Genomic DNA, 20,198 nt, shown 5'->3' with positions numbered 1-20,198 from the left:
ACAACGTTGCTCCTAAATTCATATTTTCGTGATCATGATGATGATCATCATTGAGATTTTGATTCAACGTTCAATAACATAGCCAACATAACCAAAAAAATTACTGTTTTGCGTGCTATAATAAAAACAATTGTTTTTATTGTGAAACGCGTTTCACAATGAAAGTATTGTTAACGCAAAGTAGAAAAATTGGCTTTTTGATTTCTTATTGTAATACGTCACTTTAAAGGTTGAGATCTCTGCTTTCTAGTGTGATTATTTCTTGCCTTTTAGAAGTTATTTGACAAAGAATATGGAGTGATTTTTATGAAAATGTCATGTTTTGTTAAACTTTATCTTGAAGAGTACACAATTAATAAACTAAATAAAACCTTCCTGTATTTTAAGACGAACACATTACAAAACACGTTTGGCAGTTTTGGCTACTGTTTTTTAGCTGTGTGCAACAGACTTGGTGCTTCCGGGGAGCGAGTATTCAAAGCTAGCTTCACACGAGTGTGTCACTTCTGTCACATGTACACGGATTGAGGTTATGTGCAGTCAAGAATTTTCCCAGCGAATTGTTTTTGTTAATTCGTGTAGCCTTTTTGGTAAGTATAATGGAAGAAAATGTGCGCTAGCTACTGAAGAAGTGATTTCAGCGTCATCAGAATGACATCATTTCTGGAGTACAGCCAGAAAATTTCCTGCATCAAATCGGAGAAAAAGCGGCCTTATCGGTGCCCGTTTTGCAAATTTTGGACAACATCTATAATTTCCATGGTTAACCATTTCAATCGGCATAGAGAAGGAGGACTGCAATGGTTTAATTGCTGGTGCTCTGTCGAGCTTTTTTCTTGTTCTGATTGCAATTTCACGACGGACACAACAATCATGTTCAAGAAACATTTACGGAAACACCACCTGGCAGAGGAAGAGGACCTGGAAGAAACAGTTTATACATGTGAAAAGTGCACTTTCAAGACTCATTTTATGTTGGACTGGTATAAACACACAAACATTTGTGAATCAAACCCTGAAAATAACGCCAGGAAATCTTCAAGTGGAGAGAAGACGTGGAAATGCAATGATTGTGATTATGAAGAAAAGTGTAAAGTTGCGTTTAAACTCCACAAAATAGAAAAACATTTGAGAGACGAAATTGGTTGGTTCAAATGTGACAAATGTCCGTTTAAAACAAAAAGAAAATACAGTTTAAAGTGTCACGTAATCGCCATACATCTTAATAATTGCGAATATGAGTTCCAATGTGCTAAATGTGATTACAGAACAAAACTGCTGAAGCTCCGTAATAAAAGGATCAATTGGGAAAAGGATAAAAAAATTAACGACAAGGAAATTGATCGGTTTAAATGTGATCAATGCGACTATAAAACAAAATTAAAAGGAAGTTTAGATGTTCATAAAAAACGGAAACATTTAACCGACGACGAAATTCAATGGCTAAAATGTGAAAAGTGCGACTATAAAGCTAAAGTAAAAAGTAATTTGGCAGGCCATATCAAACATAATCATTTGAGTTTAGATGAGATTGAACTGTTTCAATGTGACCAATGCGATTTTAAATCAAAAAGGAGCTCGAATTTAAAGAACCATAGAAAGAGAATGCATTTAAGCGACGAAGAGATTACATGGTTCTACTGTGATCAATGTCTTTTTAAATCGAAATTCAAATCGAACATAAAAAAGCATAAGAAAAGGAGGCATGATGAATTTTTAATTTTAAGGTTCAAATGTGATCAATGTATTTTTAAAACGACAACACAATCGCTATTGAAATATCATAAAAAAACTAGGCATGTCAAGCAAGTTTCATCGTTGGAATGTGACATTGATTTTAAAACCAATTTGACATTAAAAATTCGAAAAGTTTTAAACCGATTAAAGTAGGTATAAAATTAATCTCATTATGTGGTCATTGCGGAATGAAATTGTAATTGTAATTAATTATAGGAATTTTAACTAGTGCTAAAGAAACGGAAAATTATAATACATAAAAATATAAAATTATAATGTTGCACCGATGTTTTAATTTTATTTATTAACAATTGTTTATAATATTTTAAGGGTTTGAGTCATTTTCTTGTCAGCGAAAAAACTAAGTGTCTGCATTAAATTGGGTACATCGCAATGTATCGATGATGGTCTCATTTCTAACCATTGACCTTTGCACGAGGAAATGACCTAAACCCTTGACGTATTTAGGAGGGTGCAGCACCACTGACAAAAAAACGTGTCAATAAAAACGCCTTTTTTTTGAGATTCTTTGTCTTCATTCTTTGGAATTTTTGTTTCCTTTTTTCAGCTTTCTAAAATTCCTCTTCACATGTCTTGAATTCTTCTGAAATTGTATCTTCTATTTGGAGCCTTGAAATCTTTCTTCAGCTTTCCTGATTTACTTCTTTTTTGGATTCTCTATTTAGGTTCTGCTCCGATTCTCCTTCTGGGTTCTTGGCATTTTGCAAATTCATTGGATCATTGCGACCTCTTTTATTGTCCAAATTCTTCTTTGCTGGATTTTTTTTTATTGTTGAGATTCCATTTTTCCGCTTTTACCTTCTGATTTATAAAATTCTTTCGTGAGACTCTTTTCTTTTTCTAATTCTGTTATTAATTTTGCTCCTAGATGAATCAAATTTGTAGACTGTAAGTAACTTATTAACTATAAAATTATAAAAGGGACAAATTTTAGAATTTTCTGTCTTTGGAGCGAACTAGAAATTTCGAAAACTTTGCTATTTTCATTCTAATTTTGTTAATTTTGGCTATATAGCAATCAAATTTGTGCACGCCTTTTCTGTTAAGTAACTGATTTATTTGTGACAAGTTACAATATTGTAGAGCAGAAGGGTCAAATTTTAGAAATTTTTATTTTTAGAGCGAACCAAAATATGAAAAATTTTGATTTTTTTTCTAATTCTGTTCATTTTGCCTATGGATCAATCAAATTTGTGGATATTTCTTTTTGAGTAACTTATTAACAATACTAAATTACAAAACTGTAGACTCAAAAAGGCCAGTTTTTAGACCGAACCGGAAATTTTAAAAGTTTTGGATTCTTTCTTTTTATTCTGGCAAATTTGTCTCTAGAACAAACAAATTTGTGGAGGTTTCTTTTTTTACGCGTCTTACTTACTTTGCCAAATTACAAAATTATAGAGCGAAAAAGACAAATTTTCGAAATTTTATTTCTAGGACTAACCCAAAATTTCAAAATTAGACATTAAAATCTGTATCTTTGGTGCCATGGAGAGGTTTTTAATTTTATCCTATGAAACTTTATGATATATTATTGAAAAAGTGATTAAATGATTTTCTCCATGAACTATAAAAGTGGTCAGGAGAGTTAGTATTTGTCAAGATATTTGAGAAAAACTGATGAAAGATGAACGGCTTTTAAAATGTTTTGACACTTTTTTGCAGAGAACTCCTAAATTGGTCCTTTGATTTTGTATTGTAATACGTCATTATAAAGGTCAAGATTTGTGCTTTCTAACGTTATGCTGAACAGATATTTATTTCTTGTCTTTTAGAAGTTAGATGACAAAGAATATGGAGTGATTTTTAGAAAAATATCATGTTTTGTTTTCCTTTATTTTGAAGAGTACACAATTTACATATTCAATAAAATAGAAAAACAGTTTACAAAAAAATTACGTTTGGCAGTTGGCAGTAGGCAAGTTCTTTTAGCTAGAGTTTATCAAACGCTCTAGTGCGGTTATGGCTTTGACTATTTAAATCGTTTACAGCCACCTAACCGCAAACCCCCATAAATATAATAACGCTGAAGTGGTTGGGTCTCATCTGGCTTGAATGAACCGTAATAAATATTCTCAATCTCTTTTCAAATATGCAATTTAAAAGTGAATTGCGGGTTATTGATGACTATTTATTTCAAATTGTGCGTAATAGTCGTAATTTTTGATGAAAAAAAATTTTTTTGGGCATATTTTTACACTTGGTTCCTTATGCTTCTAAGAAAAATTAGATTATCTGGACCTAAGTCCCACTTAGTAAGTGAAACTTTCAAAAAAAATTAACAATGTTTTTACAAAAATGAAGATAATACGTTATTAGAAATATTGGCTAACAAAGATATATTAAAATTAACCCAAATCCAACAACTTTTATGTACTATTTAACCTTAAAAATAACTCCCACAAATTTCGTTCGTGTGACACCAAAAATGTGGAAATTAAACCGCGCTCAAATTTTTTTTGTAATTTTTTTAAGCTACACGAAATAAAAATTTCTACAAATTCGTCTTTTCGCTCTAAATTTTTGTAAATCGGTAATGTAAATAAGACAGTCAAGAGTGATAATCTCCACAAATTTCGTTAAAATCACAACAAATAAAGTAGTTGCAGGATCTTAAAAAAAATTGGTGGCATTTTTATGGTCTTAAAACGACTTTTTGATCTAAATTTTTGCAAATTAGTCATATTACTAAAACAAACAAAAGAAACAACATGCATAAATTTCGTTCCTGTCGCACTAAAAATAACGAAATTACAGTGTTCAAAAAATTGACATTTTCACTGTTGCCCAAATAAAATTTTCTAAATATTCTCCTTTTTTGGTCTAAATTTTTCTAAAACTCTTAATAAGACAGTTAAGACTTATAAACTTCACAAATTTGGTTATAGTGGCATTAAAAATGAAGAACTAACAGGTCGTTTAAAATTTTTGGTCACATTTTTTTTGGTTAAAAAACAAACATTTTTCTTCACTTCTCGAAATCAAAATTTCTAAAAATTCTCTTCTTTGGTCTAAATTTTTCTAAATTGACGCTCCTAATTAAGGCAGTCGAGAGTGATAATCTCCACAAATTTCGTTAAAATCGCATCAAAAATAAAGAAATTACAGGATTAAAAAAAAAATTGTGGCATTTTTTTGGTCTTAAAACGAAAATTTGTAAAAATTCGACTTTTTGATCTAAATTTTTGCAAATTAGTGATATTGCTAAAACAAACAAAAGAAACAACATGCATAAATTTCGTTCCTGTCGCATTATAAATAACGAAATTACGGTGTTGAAAAAATTGACATTTTCACTGTTGTCCAAATAAAAATTTCTAAATATTCTCCTTTTTGGTTTAAATTTTTCTGAATTGGTACTATTAATAAGACAGTCAAGACTTATAAACACCCCAAATTTCCAAATGTTCCAATACACGGATTTTTTTCTTTAGTATCCCCAATTAATATAATTGCGTCTATCATCAATTTGAGTAAGTTTGGGTCAGTTGAGTAACAAAATCACCTCGAAATGTAAACCTGTAAGGTGTTGGTTTGTAAGACTGACCAGCTGGGAAAAAATATTTATTATTTTTGACCCAACCATTTCAGCGTTATTATGTTTATGGGGGTTTACGGTAAGGTGGCTGTAAACGATTGAAAAAGTCAAAGCCATAACCGCACTAGAGCGTTTGTTAAACTGTATTGGGGGCTATTCGGGTGTCAATAGATGGCGCAACCAAACTACAAAATGGCGGTTTTAACGGTGAACAACAGTTTCTAATAAGCAACAAAAATTTGCATTTTTGTTTATTTAAAATGCCCTTGCAGATAATTGTCTTAAAGAAACAAGCATTCTTCGGACATTTAAAAGAAGGCTATTGTGTACTTATGCCGGTTCAGATTAATAGTTCTTGACGATTTTATTCTGTAATTCGGCTCTGGTTTTAAAAGACAGTTACATATTTATATAATAGTCACGGAAATGATGCACCTGGGGCCATTGAATGTTTTCCAACAATTTTTTTGCAAGTAAAATCCATAAACTAACATCAACGTAGCTGTATTTGGCTTTTTTCAATTTTATATTTTTAGTGCCTGCGTTTTCTGCCAATTTTGAATATCTCATGAAACAAATTGTTACTACAAGACTTCTTCCAACATTTAACAGCGTCAGTGAGCCTGATTCGTTTAGTTATGTTAACATTTCTTGCCATTTTACTCTTGAACAATGACACATTTGACCATTGAAATACTAAGCAAAACGACAAATTACTTTTGTCATACGCGGAAAAGGGCCTAGACACAAAGTAAAAGTATTTCAAATTGTTAATTTGCAAAATTCAACAACGAAAACGGTTCAAAAAAACTTTTCAAAGACAGGCCGTTTTTGTTGTTCACCGTTTCGGCGTTTCAGACGAACGACGATAGATGTCGCACCCTTCGCCAATTTTCCCAATCTGGGGGGTATTCGGGCGTCAACAGATGGCGCAACTAAAATGCAAAATGGCGGTTTTAACGGTGAACAATAGGGTTACTGTTCACCGCAGTTCACGGATCTGTTCGAGTGTTCGCTGTTGTTTTAAAGTATCACTTTTAATTTGAATGCTGGCAAGTGGTTGATTTGTTGGTGCCGTTACACTTTACCTCACTCAATAATACCTTGTTGCTTTATAAATTGGAAAACCCTCTCACTAAAGTGTTCTGGTTTCGCCATGCAGCGTGTTCATAAAACAGTAAAAACCAATTCTAGGAGATTTTGTTCAGTTCCTCAGTGCTCCTCCTACTGCACGAAGGATATTTCGCTGCATGGGTTTCCTTTTAGTGACCACAAACTTTGTAAGGAGTGGCAGATCAAATTAAAAATTGGTAAAGCGATTACTAAGCATATGCTTGTCTGTAGCAAACACTTTGCACCAAGTGATTTTTTTCTTGGCGATATTATGTATGGTAAGTAATTTTAACTTGGTATTGTAAATCGTAGTTACGTAATTGTTTATAGCTGGAATTAAATCTCAAAGAAGACGTCTCAAAAAAGGTGTAGTACCGTCCCAAAATTTACCAATTTCGTCTGTGCAAACAGGCAGAAAAAAAAAGGCATGTTTACGGTAGGTATAATTTTACAGGAACAAAAAAATCATGTTTTAAGTATTAAATTTTAAAAAGATTTTATAGATAATACATTGACTTTTTAGGCGACATCGACAAGATGCAATATATCACCAAGACGCAGGAGATCAACCCAATATCCAGGTTAATGAAGATCCACAGACAACAAACGCTTCCACTGAAACTATTGTGACTACAAAAGAAAAATCCTTGCATATTCCACATCCACAAGCCCTTCATTTGTTAAAACAACACACTTTTACGATTGATCAAGGCACACAAACAGATTTCCCAAGCACCTTTAAGTTACCATTACTTCTGAATAACGATGAAAAGCTGAACAACTTTACAGGTAAGGCCGTATTCCTTACATTGGCTTGAATTTTTACTTATTTTTTTTTACTTTTAGGTATTAATAGAGACACACTTAAAAGTTATGTAAAGTGTTGCGAAAATGTCCTAGCATCTTCCTACGCCAATGAGACTTTAGATTTAGAAACATACATCATTTTGGTTCTATGTAAATTAAAACTAAATATTTCTTTTGTATGTCTAGCGATACTTTTTGGAATTAGTAGTTTTAAATGTAGTGAGATTTTTTATTCAACTGTGACTCTTTTGGCCACTAGTATTAGAACTGCTATATACTGGCCAACAAAGGAAGAAATTTTGCGTAACTTACCTAAATGTTTTCATCGTTTTAAGGATACAAGGGTTGTGCTAGATTGTACTGAAATCAAAATTCAAAAATTTAACAATCTTAAAACACGTGTTATGTCATATTCTCATTACAAAGGTAGTCACACTGCTAAGTTTTTAGTTGGATTTACCCCTTCAGGGTTAATTTCATATGTTAGTAAGGCATACGGTGGAAGAGCCACAGATAAAAATATTTTTAATGAGGAAAACATCATTAGGAAACTTGACCCACTTGACGCTGTAATGGTAGATAAGGGTGTACTAATTAAAAAGGAATGTGAAGATTGTCTTGTAAAAGTTTATCAATCTCCTTTTTTAAGAAAAAAAAAACAACTTTCACGAAGTGATGCTTTGATTACAGCTCAAATAGCTCGAGCTCGGGTGCATGTTGAAAGGACAATTCAACGAATTAAAATTTTTAAAATATTTCAAGAGCAAATACCATGGTATATTATACCTTACATTGATGATATCATGTCAGTAATTGCAGCGAGTGTTAATTTATCTCCCCCTATTATAGCTCGTGAAAAATTCTAAATTTAACTAGTGGTCCAATAAGAGCACGATAAGACAAAAATGTACAATGTCTTAAATCTTACATACAACGCTTGTTACAGTATTGTAAGCAAACAACCATTGTAAAACCGAGTTTATTTATATTAACTTATTACTTGTGTATATAATAAAAACGTAGCAACTCTTGAAAATATTTTTTTGTGATTTTGGTGATCAAGTCTGATGCAAATAGATCATCAAACTTTACGTTTATGTCCAAGAAATCACTGGAATGGGGTGAAAAGAGAAGGAAATGGGATTCTGGGACGTTTAATATTGCCATGCTAAGTTGAACTTGCCCATAATATGCATGCTTTTTTTTTCAATAAAATCTGCCCATCTTTTCGTTCCAAATAGTCGCAAAACTTCAAAGTCTCTAGAGCAGGACGTTCTTTTCCTATAACAAATGGTTATTTGTTTTTTTAAATAAGCTCTAAGTAAACATACCTATAAAAATTTGGGCTGATTATTTTCAAAAATAATCCCATCCGGAGATACCCCTAGCCAGAAGGATAAATGCGAAACAACAGAATAGAATAGAATAGAATAGAATAGAATAGAATTTATTTGCCATTAAATACATACACAATGTAAATAAACCTGGCACGTCAACAAACCAATTTTACAAACACTTAACAATATATTACATATACACGAATACAATGTAAAGTTAAAATGGAACAAAATAGAAAGATAAAATCAAATAAAATATAAAGATAAAATTGAATAAATGTAAAGATAAAATTAGAATAAAATGACACATCACAATACAGGAGTTAGTGTATAGATTTTACTTTTAGAAATTCTTCTATGGAGTAAGAATTCTTGTCTAATAAAAATGCTTTGACATTTATTTTGAATCGACGTAAGTTGGACGAGTCTCTTATTGTTTGAGGAAGGTTATTGAAAAATCTACAAGCATTATAATGCAGACCTTTTTGAAAATAGGCAGTGCTATGTTGCTTTGGTAGTAATAACTCTTTGTGGCGCGTATTATAACAATATGTATTTCTACCAATTTTTAATAGCTCGATATTTTTGAAAGCATAGCATAAAACATGATATATGTATAAATTTGGTAATGTCATAATTTGTAGATCTTTAAATGCTTGTCTACATGATTGTCTACCGTTTAAACCAGCTAGAATTCGTATAGCCCATTTCTGGACAATAAAAACTCTCTCGGCTTCAGAAGAGTGGCCCCAGTGTACAATTCCGTATTGCAAAATACTCTGAAAACACCCAAAATAAAATGCTTTTACTGTCCCTAAGTTACATTGCTGTACTACATTGCGGAGCCCATAGCAAATTGTTGATAGCTTTTTACAAAGATTGTGAAGATGACTTGACCATTTCATTTGATTATCGATTGTGAGTCCGAGCAACTTTACCGCCTGAGATAATTTAACAGGTTTGTCATTAAGATGAATGTGCTTGTCATTTTGATTTAATATTTTATTAAAAAAGGGAATTATTGATGTTTTGTCTTTATTGATACACAGCCGATTCATAGTGACCCAGTCCAGTAAACTGTGGTAGATTTTCGCTGCTTTTTCCGCCGCATCATCTCCTGTTACGATAAAATTAGTATCATCAGCGTATGACATTTGGACAAAGTTACATTTTGGTTTTAAGTAGAGTGCCAAATCATTCACAAATATAATAAATAATGTTGGGCCAAGAATCGATCCTTGTGGTACTCCAATAGTTATAGTTTTTGACTCCGATAATGACCCGTTGAGTAGTACTTTTTGAGTCCTATCACTAAGATATGATTTAAACCATTCATGAGATTTTCCTCTGATTCCATATCGATCAAGCTTACTTAATAGAATTGAATGGTCTACACAATCGAAAGCTTTTGTAAAGTCTATGAAAAGCCCCAATGTATTGACTTTTTTATCGATGTACGCGATTATATTATTTAAGTAATCAGCAAGAGCAGTGTCCAAGCCCCTACCTTTTATGAAACCATGCTGAGAACTATCCAAAATTTTATTTTTTACTAAAAAAGATATGACGTTATTGTTTACAATAATTTCAAACACTTTGGAGATGCTAGGTAGAAGACTAATCGGTCTATAATTTTCTACTGATGTGTGGTCGCCTTTTTTAAAAAGAGGTTTAACTATCGCTCTCTTTAAAATAGATGGAAAATGTCCCTGTTCCAAAGATAGATTTATAGTGTGGCATAGTGGTTCAGCAATTGCAGATGCAATTTTTTTTAAAAGATTGTTGGAAATGCCATCTTCCCCAGATGCATTACTATTTTTAAGTTTAGAAATAATTTCCATTACGTCTGATGGAGACACTGGCATTAAATAAATTGAGTTCTCTACACGTTCAATATTTCCAGCAGTATAGTTCAATTTATCGTTTTTGTTAATACTTAGAAGCGTGTTACTTGCAATTTGTGAAAAGTACTCATTGAAAACTTCGGCACATTGCTGATCACTGAGAGTCACATTATTTTTCTGAATTTTAATTATGGTATTCTTTGGTTTACGGTTCGTGCAATTCTTGATGGTATCCCACATAGCTTTGTTTTTGTTGTTACTGTTGTTGACCCGACGTTCAATATAAATTTGTCTACTCTTAGTGATAAGTTTCTGATATTCTTGATTGATTTTTCTAAAAAAGTCTTTAAAAATTATGTATTGTCTACTCAGATCAGCAAAAAGGCTGACTTTTGATTTTAATTTAAGAATTTCTGGACTAATCCAGGCCTGCTTTGAACATAAATTACGTTTCCCAGCACGTTTATAAGGAAAGGATGTTTCAAAATATTTGGTCAATAAACCCATAAACTTATTAAATGACGTTTCAGCATTAGTATCGTTAAAAACTGTTGTCCACTCTTCCTTTTCGAGAAATTCATGAAAGACTTTGACATTTTTCTCACTGAAATTTCTAACCAATTTAAAGGCAGGGGAGGCATTTTCATTCATCTTATTTATTTTGAGACACACATCAATTTGCTGTGCTTTATGGTCTGAGAGAAATAGGTTTCTTACATAAGAATTATAATTTTTTATAGAGTCATTAACTAAAATGTTGTCAATACAAGTTCCACTACAGGGAGTAGTTCGAGTGTATTCATAAATTGTGGGTATAATGTTAAAGGTTTTTAGTAAGCATATAAGATCTAATTTCTGCCTCGAATTTTCAAGAAAGTCCACATTAAAATCTCCTGCTAAAATAATTTTCTTGCTTTTACTAACTGTGCATAAAACACTATTTAAAATGTCTAAAAATTTAACAAATTCACCTGAAGGAGGTCTATATAAAACTATTATTACTAAGCCATATTGCATAACTTCTACAGCACAACATTCGATGGTGTTTGCACTGGATTTAGTTTGAATAGAAGTTAAATTTCGAACATCTAGATTTGAATTCACGAAGATCGCAGCACCACCGTGCCTATTCTTAGCTCGACAAAAACTAGCAGATAGATTATAGTTATTTAACACAATACAATCTAATTGATCTTGCGATTGCCAGTGTTCGGTTATTAAAATCACATGAGGATGTAATTCTGCCAAAATAATGTCTAAACTGTTTATTTTATTATAGAGGCATTGTATATTTTGGTGCAGAATTGAAAAAACATCTACACTTACGTTAACGTCTAAAAAATCACTGGACTTCTTTACTTCCAATTCGTCACATGGTGGAGAAGATGACGTTGTTACTTCGTATCCTTGTTGAACACTCTCCGGTGAAAATAACGATTTACATAACACCCAGCTGGCCAAATATTGGGGTTCATCGCTTCGTTGAAATTATGTAGGTTTACAGTTACTTTAAAACTGGCGTAGTATTCCGAGTACTTCGTGTCAACTTTGGCACACTTCACTTCGGGGAATTTCTCTGTCAGCATCCCACAAATTTCTTCTGGTTTAGTTTCAGGAGCAAGCCTGGAAATATAAATAAAGCCTTTTTTGGGTACCACTTTGATTGTTGTAAGTTCTGTTTGTTTCCCAATAATTCCTTTCTGTTTAGGTGATGTCTTGGTTTTGTTTTTTCGCAAGACAGTTCTCCATTGATCTTCATCCTCAGTACTCTCAATATTCTTTTTTGATTTTACGGCAACAGTCGTCTGGTGTGTTTCAACATTTGCGAATATTTTCTTTCCGTTTAGATGTTCCATGTTACCTAAGTTGTTAGCAAGAATTTTACAATTTTTCTGAATTATTGGGACCGCTTCTGATGTTAAAGCCTTTGTTCCATGTGACACAAGCTTTGGAGACAATTCGGTTGTTGGACCTTGATTCCATAAATGTGTTCTCTTTCCGGCTGACATTCTTTTGTTGTCAACACCATTATCAGGTTTTTGATGAGGAATTCCCAATATCTCAGTTTTTTTGTCAAACTTTTTCACCGTTGGTTCACTGAACGAATCGCATTTATGAATTTTTAATCTTAGTTCTTTTATTTCAGACATAATCATCTTGAAATTGTCATTCATAGTTTGTTTTAATTCATGTAACATAATTGTTATCGTGTCTTCTTGAGTTTTGGTGATATAAGATATTTGACTCGCGGATTTTTCCTGCATATCTTGCACTTCACCTTCTAATTCTGATATTCTGTGTTTCAAACTCCTGTTTAAATCTTTTAAGACGTCATTTTCGAAACAGATTGATTTCTCTATTAAGGTACTGGTTTCATTATCAGAGAATCCCTCTGATTCGTAGCCTCCTATTGCTTCTTGCAGTTTTTCGGTGCTAATGACCATGTTGTCACAGCAGGGTTTTTTAATTTTACCAGCACAACTAGTGTGATAAAAAACTTCACAATTTCCACATTTCACCCGCTTCTTTACCGCAGATTTACCGCAAAATTCGCAGAGCGTTTTACCGTACATGTTCATCACGTTAACGCAAAATTCACAATAAATCCAAATTGACCTATTCTTAAGGCTGAATTTGCTTTCTTAAAGGCCTCTAAGGCCATTGATTCGTTTTTAATCCCGTGCTGTACATATTTATTTACAAAGCCTTTTGGAAAGAATAACCTTGTCGCTTTTTTCTCCCAATCTTCTTTTGAATAGGTGAAAATTGAATAACAAGTTGACCCTAAAACCAAAATGTTCCAATAAGAGTGAGTTTGTTGAGAATGTATATTTGCTGATACAGGGTGTCCGGAAAGTCGCGCACCACCGTGAAACTGTATCATTGGACAATGCCATAGATCACCGGAAAAATGTAAAAAAAACATGTCTTCAATTTTTCGAGGTATGATGGATTGAAGAGGCAAAGTTTGATGCGAAAATTAGCGATTTCTGTGCAATAATTTTACGTTTAAATGAATTTGTTACCTAAAGGACAGTGTGGCATCGTTCACTTGAAACCATAGTTACATTACTCGTTCATGAGCCAACCTGACTAACGCCAACAATACAACAGCAACGTTACTATGGCTTTGAATACTAGAAATTTAAATTATTGGAGAAAAAGTTCAGCAATGTTGCCATTTTCCTAATTTTTTTTGGTCTTCCTGTGAAAACAGAGTCTGGATTTTTTTTAACATTTTTTTTGGTACTCTGGAGGACCACCTTTCAAGGTGGTGCGCCACTTTCCGGACACCCTGTATGTACCCGTTATTCTTAATTTTCTTGCTTCATACCAGGCAGAAGACCCCTGGCATAAGCGTGCTGTCGAAACAAAATCGATCTTGGATTTCACCTTTTTGATTTCGTCCAAACAACACTCCTGTAATTTGTCATAATACTTTCTGTCTGGGTCAATTTCTGTATACAGGTTGACCATGAATAAATTTTCTTCCATCTTTGCCCTGATGCTACTCAAATCATCAGTTAATCCATCGAAATTTTCTCCACAACAAAAACAGCAAGCAGAAAAAACAACTACACCATAAAATTGTGAAATAAAATTGTTTAAAATTGCAACTAGTGATAATCCCAGAAACCCCATAGAAAATTATACCACCTTGGAACAGCATTTTCTTCCATTGATCTTTCCAAGAAAATCGTTATGGCTGACTTGCTGTTGCCTGGAAATAATCAAACATTACCTACCAGCAGTTCCACACGAACTGAACCTGACACATTAAAAACTAAAACAACCTGCAGAAACATAATTTTGTGAAAAATCGAATATATGTATAAAGCTTAAATTAACCAAAACCATCAATGGTTGATACTTTAAATAACCACCTTCTTTTAACTACACTTTCGTTCATCTGTTTTAATTAAATTTTTCGCTTAACTTCATTTCTTTTTTTTCACTCAAAATACATAAATTCCAAGAATTTAAAATTAGTTGTTAAAGGGGGTTGGGGAGTAGATCGAACGACTGTTGGTTCTATACTGAATTTATTTTATAAACAATTGTGATGATTAAAAACTTCACAATGCATTGAACTTAATTATGAGTAGTAGACAATTTCGTAATATTGCCTACATGTACGATTGCTGCTGGTCACTGACCGGGTTGAAGAACCTGCTGAACGACAAAAATGCACATATTGCATTTTGGCAAATAGTAAAAATTATTAATCTGTTTAAACGATTAAACATATTGGCGACTCGACGACTGTAACTGGACACATCCTTGTCGGTGATCGCTTCCTGTACGTCAGGTCAGGTCAGGTCAGGTCAGGTCAGGTCCACATCCTTGTCGGTGATCGCTTCCTGTACGTCAGCAGATTCTTTCCGGCTTGTTGCATCAAGTTGAAGCTTGCTTAAATTCGCGACCCTTATGTAGACTCACTGAAGAGATGAACGACTCATCGGTGCTGACGCCAGGGCATTTTTTAATTGGAAGAGAGTTACTGTCGCCAGCAAGTCCAAACGCCGTTGACGATGAGCTGCTGTTAGAAGGGCGTTGGAAAATCGTTCAAAAGATGAAGAAAGATTTTTGGAAGGCGTGGTCAACAGACTACTTGAACCAATGGCAACAAATGTATAAGTTGAAGAACCTGCTGAACGACAAAAATGCACATATTGCATTTTGGCAAATAGTAAAAATTATTAATCTGTTTAAGCGATTAAACATTAGTGGACCAATCAGTTTGAACTATTTACTTAACACATCAGACACTGAATACATAAAAAAGTAATTTCATAATTTGTTTTTTAATTAAAACTTTGTTAATAAAATTTGTCACACCCGTGACAATATTTTAACAAAAGTTAGCAAAACTGGTTGAAATCTGTGGAGTTAAAAATTGATAATTTGTATACAAAGTAACAAATTGATAATGCAGTTTTTGCACTAATTAAAGTTAAAAAATATATTAGAGAAATATTGAAAATAAATGTCACAGATATTGTTAGATCGGACTTTCCAAATTTGATGATTTAAGGCTTAAACATGTACACACAGTTGGTTTTAACAACTCCTATTAAAATGCTCACATGTTAAAGAAACTCTGGATGGTATAGGAGGCACAAATAAACGTATCGTTCACAGAAAGGTAATCAACAATTGTGCTAAGGATTTCTTCTTGAAAGCAAAAAATCAATTAATAATATAATATAAAATATAAAATAATATAAATATTTTGTATACTGGTGAATTCAAAGTCAAAATATCTGAATCAACTAAGTAAAAATATTCAAGCAATCAATACCAAATATCCAAGAATATCTCATATTTTGTCGAAATAAAGAAGTTAGTTTAGGGTGGATGTATGTATGTCTAGCGGATATGGGGGCTGTGGGCGCCTTCGCCTGTGTAAAATATAACTTACTTTGTACAAAATGTTACAACCATTAATAAAATTAGTTTTTCTGCTACATTATTTTCATTTTTTAGCAAAGTTTATTTAATAAGTTTTGCTTTGTCACGCCCGTTACAAATGTATGTCACACCCGTTACAGTTTTCTAAAAAATACAGTGCACAATTGAATTGGTTATTCTAATAGCAAAGAGGCTTAAAATGTGTAGCTATAGTTCATATATTTGTGTACTAAAGGAGAAGGAATCTGACTTTTGTGATTCGCAGAAATATAGAAAAATGTTATTAAAAACAATAAATTTAATTTGTACGCGTCACACCCGTGACACCTCAAATTAATTTGCTGCTCTATTATCTGCAATCGTAACTTAACAAATTTTATTTTATTTTATTATTACCTGATAACAGTGTACTTCTGCTTGAAAAAGCTCTTAGTCGTAAATAAATTAAAAAAATGTTGTCATTTTGTCACACCCGTGACATATGGAATTGCTGTAAACCTGTTAATGTGAATTAATGTTGCAACCACATGTTTGCAACACCCAGATTTTCCAGCTTTGCAGCTGCAGTTACAATTCCATTTTGAATCTTCATCAAATTTGATGGTTACTTCATGGGGAAGTGCGGCCAACCCTGCAGTCTGAAGGCACAAACTTTTCACTGCAAATGGCTCTACCCCACAACAAAGAATGATAAAGCCTGCCTTGAAGACTGCTTCACCCTCCTTAATTGGCCTTACACCACCAACATACTCTAGGATATCGGTGATATCTATCTCAAAATGCGACATAGTTCACTGAAACAGTAACACCTAAAACAATTTTTACATTAACATAGTCTGAAAACCCAAAATTGCCCACTAAGGTTCACAATTCTCTGGATTCACTATAGAGATGGTTTGGTGCCAAAAAAATAAGTTTACAGCATTTTTACGCTTTAACCGTATGTTTTTCTTACGTTAAAAGACCTAAGATATTAATTTGTTAATGACACCAATAAAAATAGTCTATAAACACAAATTTCACAGTACGGTATTGCTGCTTTTTGACATTACAATAACGGCATTTTTTTATTTGACACCATGCACCTAGATTTTATTAACTTTTATTGTTTTTTTTTTCAAGAAAATTAATATCTTCTAAACTATGAAAAAAAAATATGGGTGTCAATTTAAAATAAGAAAGTTGAGTATCGCCCAAAAGATACTAAGACTTTTAGAAAAATTTTAAAATCATCAGTTTATAGGAAATTAAAAACCATTTAATTTGTTTTTAAAATTTTTGAAATCGGTTCACAAATAAAAATTCTAGAACGCCTGCCGTTTTAAAAAAATCACCCTGTATCTCGATTAAAAAATCCTTAGATATTTTCTGTGCTTCAATAACGGATATTAAAGCATTTTTCCAATTAAGTGTCCTTATCTTGTAATTGAAGTTGCTATTACTCCTTTGGATAATGTGTTGATAATAATAATAAAAACATCCAGAAATTTGATTGCTCTATGTCCAAAATAATAGAATTGAGCGGAAAATGTAAAAATTTCGAAATTTCAAGTTCGCTCCAAAGACTGAAATTTCTAAAATTTGTTTCTTTTGCTTTATAATTTTGAAGTTTTGTGCAATTAATAAATTACTTAATAAGCCAACCTTCATAAATTTGACTGGTCGAAGGTTAAAATTGACAGAATTATGAAAGAATTTTTGGGTTGTTCTAATACCAAATTGTTTTGAAAATAGTCTCTTTTACTCTATAATTTTGTAATTTGATACAATTTATAACTTACTTATACAGGGTGTCCCAGAACTCGCGCCCCAGAGAGCAAGGCAGGGTGCCAACAGCAATACAAATGGTAAATTTCAAAACAAAAATTGACTAAGTTTAATAGTATGTATTCGAGAACTGATAAAAAGTTAACAACCAATCCCGATAGCTTATTCGAGAAGTGGAGTAAATGGCCATCCCAATTTCCTAGGCAACGAGAGTCTAATGCTTAACTGACCAATGGATGATAGTATGCGTCCATAGTTACCAATTTTCAAATTCTGTTCGGCTTCGGGATTGGCTACAATTTTTTTGTCTTATCTCGGTTATTTTTTGAGTCAAAAAATTATGGTTTCAAAATTTTGGTTCAGAATTGTTGCCTTCATAAGCCCTTTCTCTCTGGGGCGCGAGTTCTGGGACACCCTGTAGAGAACGATGTCCACAAAATTGATTGGTCGAAAAACAAAATTAACAGAATTAGAAAAGAAAAAGAATCTCAAGGAAGAATTTGAGAAAGGGAAAAGCGGAAGAATCGAAAGAATGAAATAAATCTCAACACCGAAAAGAACTCTGACAAAAAAAAGAAGAATTTTTACAAAAAAGAGGCCGTAATGATCCAACGAATTTGCAAAATGCCAAAAACCCAGAAGAATCGAAGCAGAAGAACCTAGAAAAAGGATAAAAAAAAGTAAATCAGGAAATCCGAAGAGAGATTTCAACGCATCCAGCTAGAAGATACAATTCCAGAAGAATTTGAAAAATTTTAAGAATCCAAGACGTACGAAAACGAATTTGAGAAAGCTGAAAAAAGCAAACAAAAATCCCAAAAAATGAAGACAAAGAATCTGAAGAAATTGACTAAAATGCTAAAAACGGAATCCCACGAATCCGTGGAAATCTTCCAAAAAAAAAGGCGATTTTATTTCGATACCTAATGTAATATGTATTTATCTATTACATTTTTCTCTCAGCAGAAGTAGTTAACATTCCTATAATTAATTACAATTACGATTGAACTCCGCAATTCCTACAAAATCAGATCAATTTTATAATTACTTCAATTCTACCTGTGGAATGTTTGACATGTGACACATTGACACAATGTTAACACATTGATCACATTTGAATTTTAAAATTAAAACTTCATCATGCCTCCTTATTTTTATGCTTTTTTAAACTCAATTTGGAACATGTTCCTCGTCGTTAAAATATTTTCGGATTTTGTAAATTTTCAATTCATATTTAAATTTTACTTTAAAATCGCATTCTTCACATTTCCAGAATGTTGCACTTACTTTTATTGGAGTTTAGTTTGTAATTATATTTATGATTATTCATGATATTTTATTTTATGTCTATTGATCACCGATTTGAATTTTGACTTAAAAAAGCATTGATCACACTTGAACCATACAATTTGATCGTCACTCAAATGAATTCGTAAATGCGATTTTAAATTACCTTTATAAATCGATTTATAATCGCATTGATAACATTGGAACCACTTATCTTCTAAATCATTTAAATGTTTGGCCATGTGATATTTTAAACTGCGTTTTTTTTTTATTTAAAAACGCATTTTTCACATTGAAACCACTGAATTTCGTCGTCGGTTAAATGTTTCTCTTTTTGATGACAATCTAAATCTTGTTTTAATTTTGTTTTAAAGTCGCATTGATCACATTTAAACCAATCAAATTCCTCGTCGTTCAAATGTTTTCGGATTTTGTGAATTTTCAATTCATATTTAAATTTTACTTTAAAATCGCATTCTTCACATTTCCACCTCTTTAGGTGTTCTTTAGTCCTGCGGTCCCTTTTATTGGAGTTTGGTTTGTAATTAATTTTATGATTTTTTATTTTATGTTGTTTCATCATCGATTTGGATTTCGATTTAAAAAAGCATTGATCACAGTTTAACCATGCCATACTTAAATGAATTCGTGAATGTGATTTTAAATTAGTTTTATGTTTCGTTTTATAATCGCATTGGTCACATTGAAACGGTACAATTTTATCCGAACTCAAATGACTATGTTTGATATGGACTGCCAAATCACGTTTTGCTTTAGATTTATAGTTGCACTTTTCACATTTTTGCCATTGAATTAAATGTCTCCGCTTTTTATGACAACTCAAATATTTATTTAATTTTGTTTTAAATTCGCATTGGTCACAATGGAACCACTTAACTTCAAAATCATTTAAATGTTTGGCGATCATGTGATATTTTAGATTGCGGTTACTTTTCGTTTTAAAAACGCATTGGTCACATTGGAACCAAACATTTTTTCTTTTGTACGTTTTTGACTTAACTTTACGTTTTCCTTCATTATCACATTCATTAGATTCCCACGTCTTCTCTCCACTTGACGATTTCCTGGCGTTATTTTCAGGGTTTGATTCACAAATGTTTGTGTGTTTATACCAGTCCAACATAAAATGAGTCTTGAAAATGCACTTTTCACATGTATAAACTGTTTCTTCCAGGTCCTCTTCCTCTGCCAGGTGGTGTTTCCGTAAATGTTTCTTGAACATGATTGTTGTGTCCAGGGAAAATTCTTGATTGCACCTAACCTCAATCTGTGTACATGTGACAGAAGTGGCACATTGTGTTTTGTCACTTGTGT

At 32.4% G+C, this 20,198-nt stretch overlaps 3 protein-coding genes across 3 annotated transcripts; 2 read left to right on the top strand and 1 right to left on the bottom strand.

Moving 5' to 3' along the window:
• Nucleotides 1-479: 479 nt before the first annotated feature.
• LOC148176810 (uncharacterized) lies at nt 480-2,020 on the top strand. The gene is made up of 2 exons (XM_088033080.1): nt 480-590; nt 642-2,020. Exon 2 carries the CDS (start codon nt 652-654, stop codon nt 1,888-1,890), a length of 1,239 nt encoding a protein of 412 aa, XP_087889206.1. The 5' UTR covers nt 480-590; nt 642-651; the 3' UTR covers nt 1,891-2,020.
• A 4,200-nt stretch (nt 2,021-6,220) lies between these two features.
• Nucleotides 6,221-8,252, top strand: LOC148176809 (uncharacterized). Its single transcript, XM_088033069.1, has 4 exons — nt 6,221-6,687; nt 6,740-6,845; nt 6,933-7,198; nt 7,256-8,252. Exons 1-4 carry the CDS (start codon nt 6,453-6,455, stop codon nt 8,080-8,082), a joined length of 1,434 nt encoding a protein of 477 aa, XP_087889195.1. The 5' UTR covers nt 6,221-6,452; the 3' UTR covers nt 8,083-8,252.
• A 10,811-nt stretch (nt 8,253-19,063) lies between these two features.
• Nucleotides 19,064-20,198, bottom strand: LOC148176808 (uncharacterized). Its single transcript, XM_088033090.1, has one exon. The coding sequence runs from the start codon at nt 20,104-20,106 to the stop codon at nt 19,132-19,134; it is 975 nt and encodes a 324-aa protein (XP_087889216.1). The 5' UTR covers nt 20,107-20,198; the 3' UTR covers nt 19,064-19,131.

Source organism: Gnatocerus cornutus, chromosome 3 (genome assembly GCF_029298725.1).
Source record: "Gnatocerus cornutus isolate USDA-ARS CGAHR chromosome 3, icGnaCorn1.1, whole genome shotgun sequence".
NCBI classification, from domain to species: domain Eukaryota; kingdom Metazoa; phylum Arthropoda; class Insecta; order Coleoptera; family Tenebrionidae; genus Gnatocerus; species Gnatocerus cornutus.
The sequence above is the reverse complement of the archived record's forward strand: the minus strand, read 5'-3'. Positions and strand labels throughout refer to the sequence as shown.

Coding starts and splice junctions, on each gene's coding strand:
- LOC148176809 (XM_088033069.1), top strand. CDS start 6,453: ATGCAGCGTGTTCATAAAACAGTAAAAACCAATTCTAGGAGATTTTGT. Junction 6,688..6,739: donor TCTTGGCGATATTATGTATG/GTAAGTAATTTT, acceptor AATTGTTTATAG/CTGGAATTAAATCTCAAAGA. Junction 7,199..7,255: donor AAAGCTGAACAACTTTACAG/GTAAGGCCGTAT, acceptor TTTTACTTTTAG/GTATTAATAGAGACACACTT.
- LOC148176808 (XM_088033090.1), bottom strand. CDS start 20,106: ATGTTCAAGAAACATTTACGGAAACACCACCTGGCAGAGGAAGAGGAC.
- LOC148176810 (XM_088033080.1), top strand. CDS start 652: ATGACATCATTTCTGGAGTACAGCCAGAAAATTTCCTGCATCAAATCG.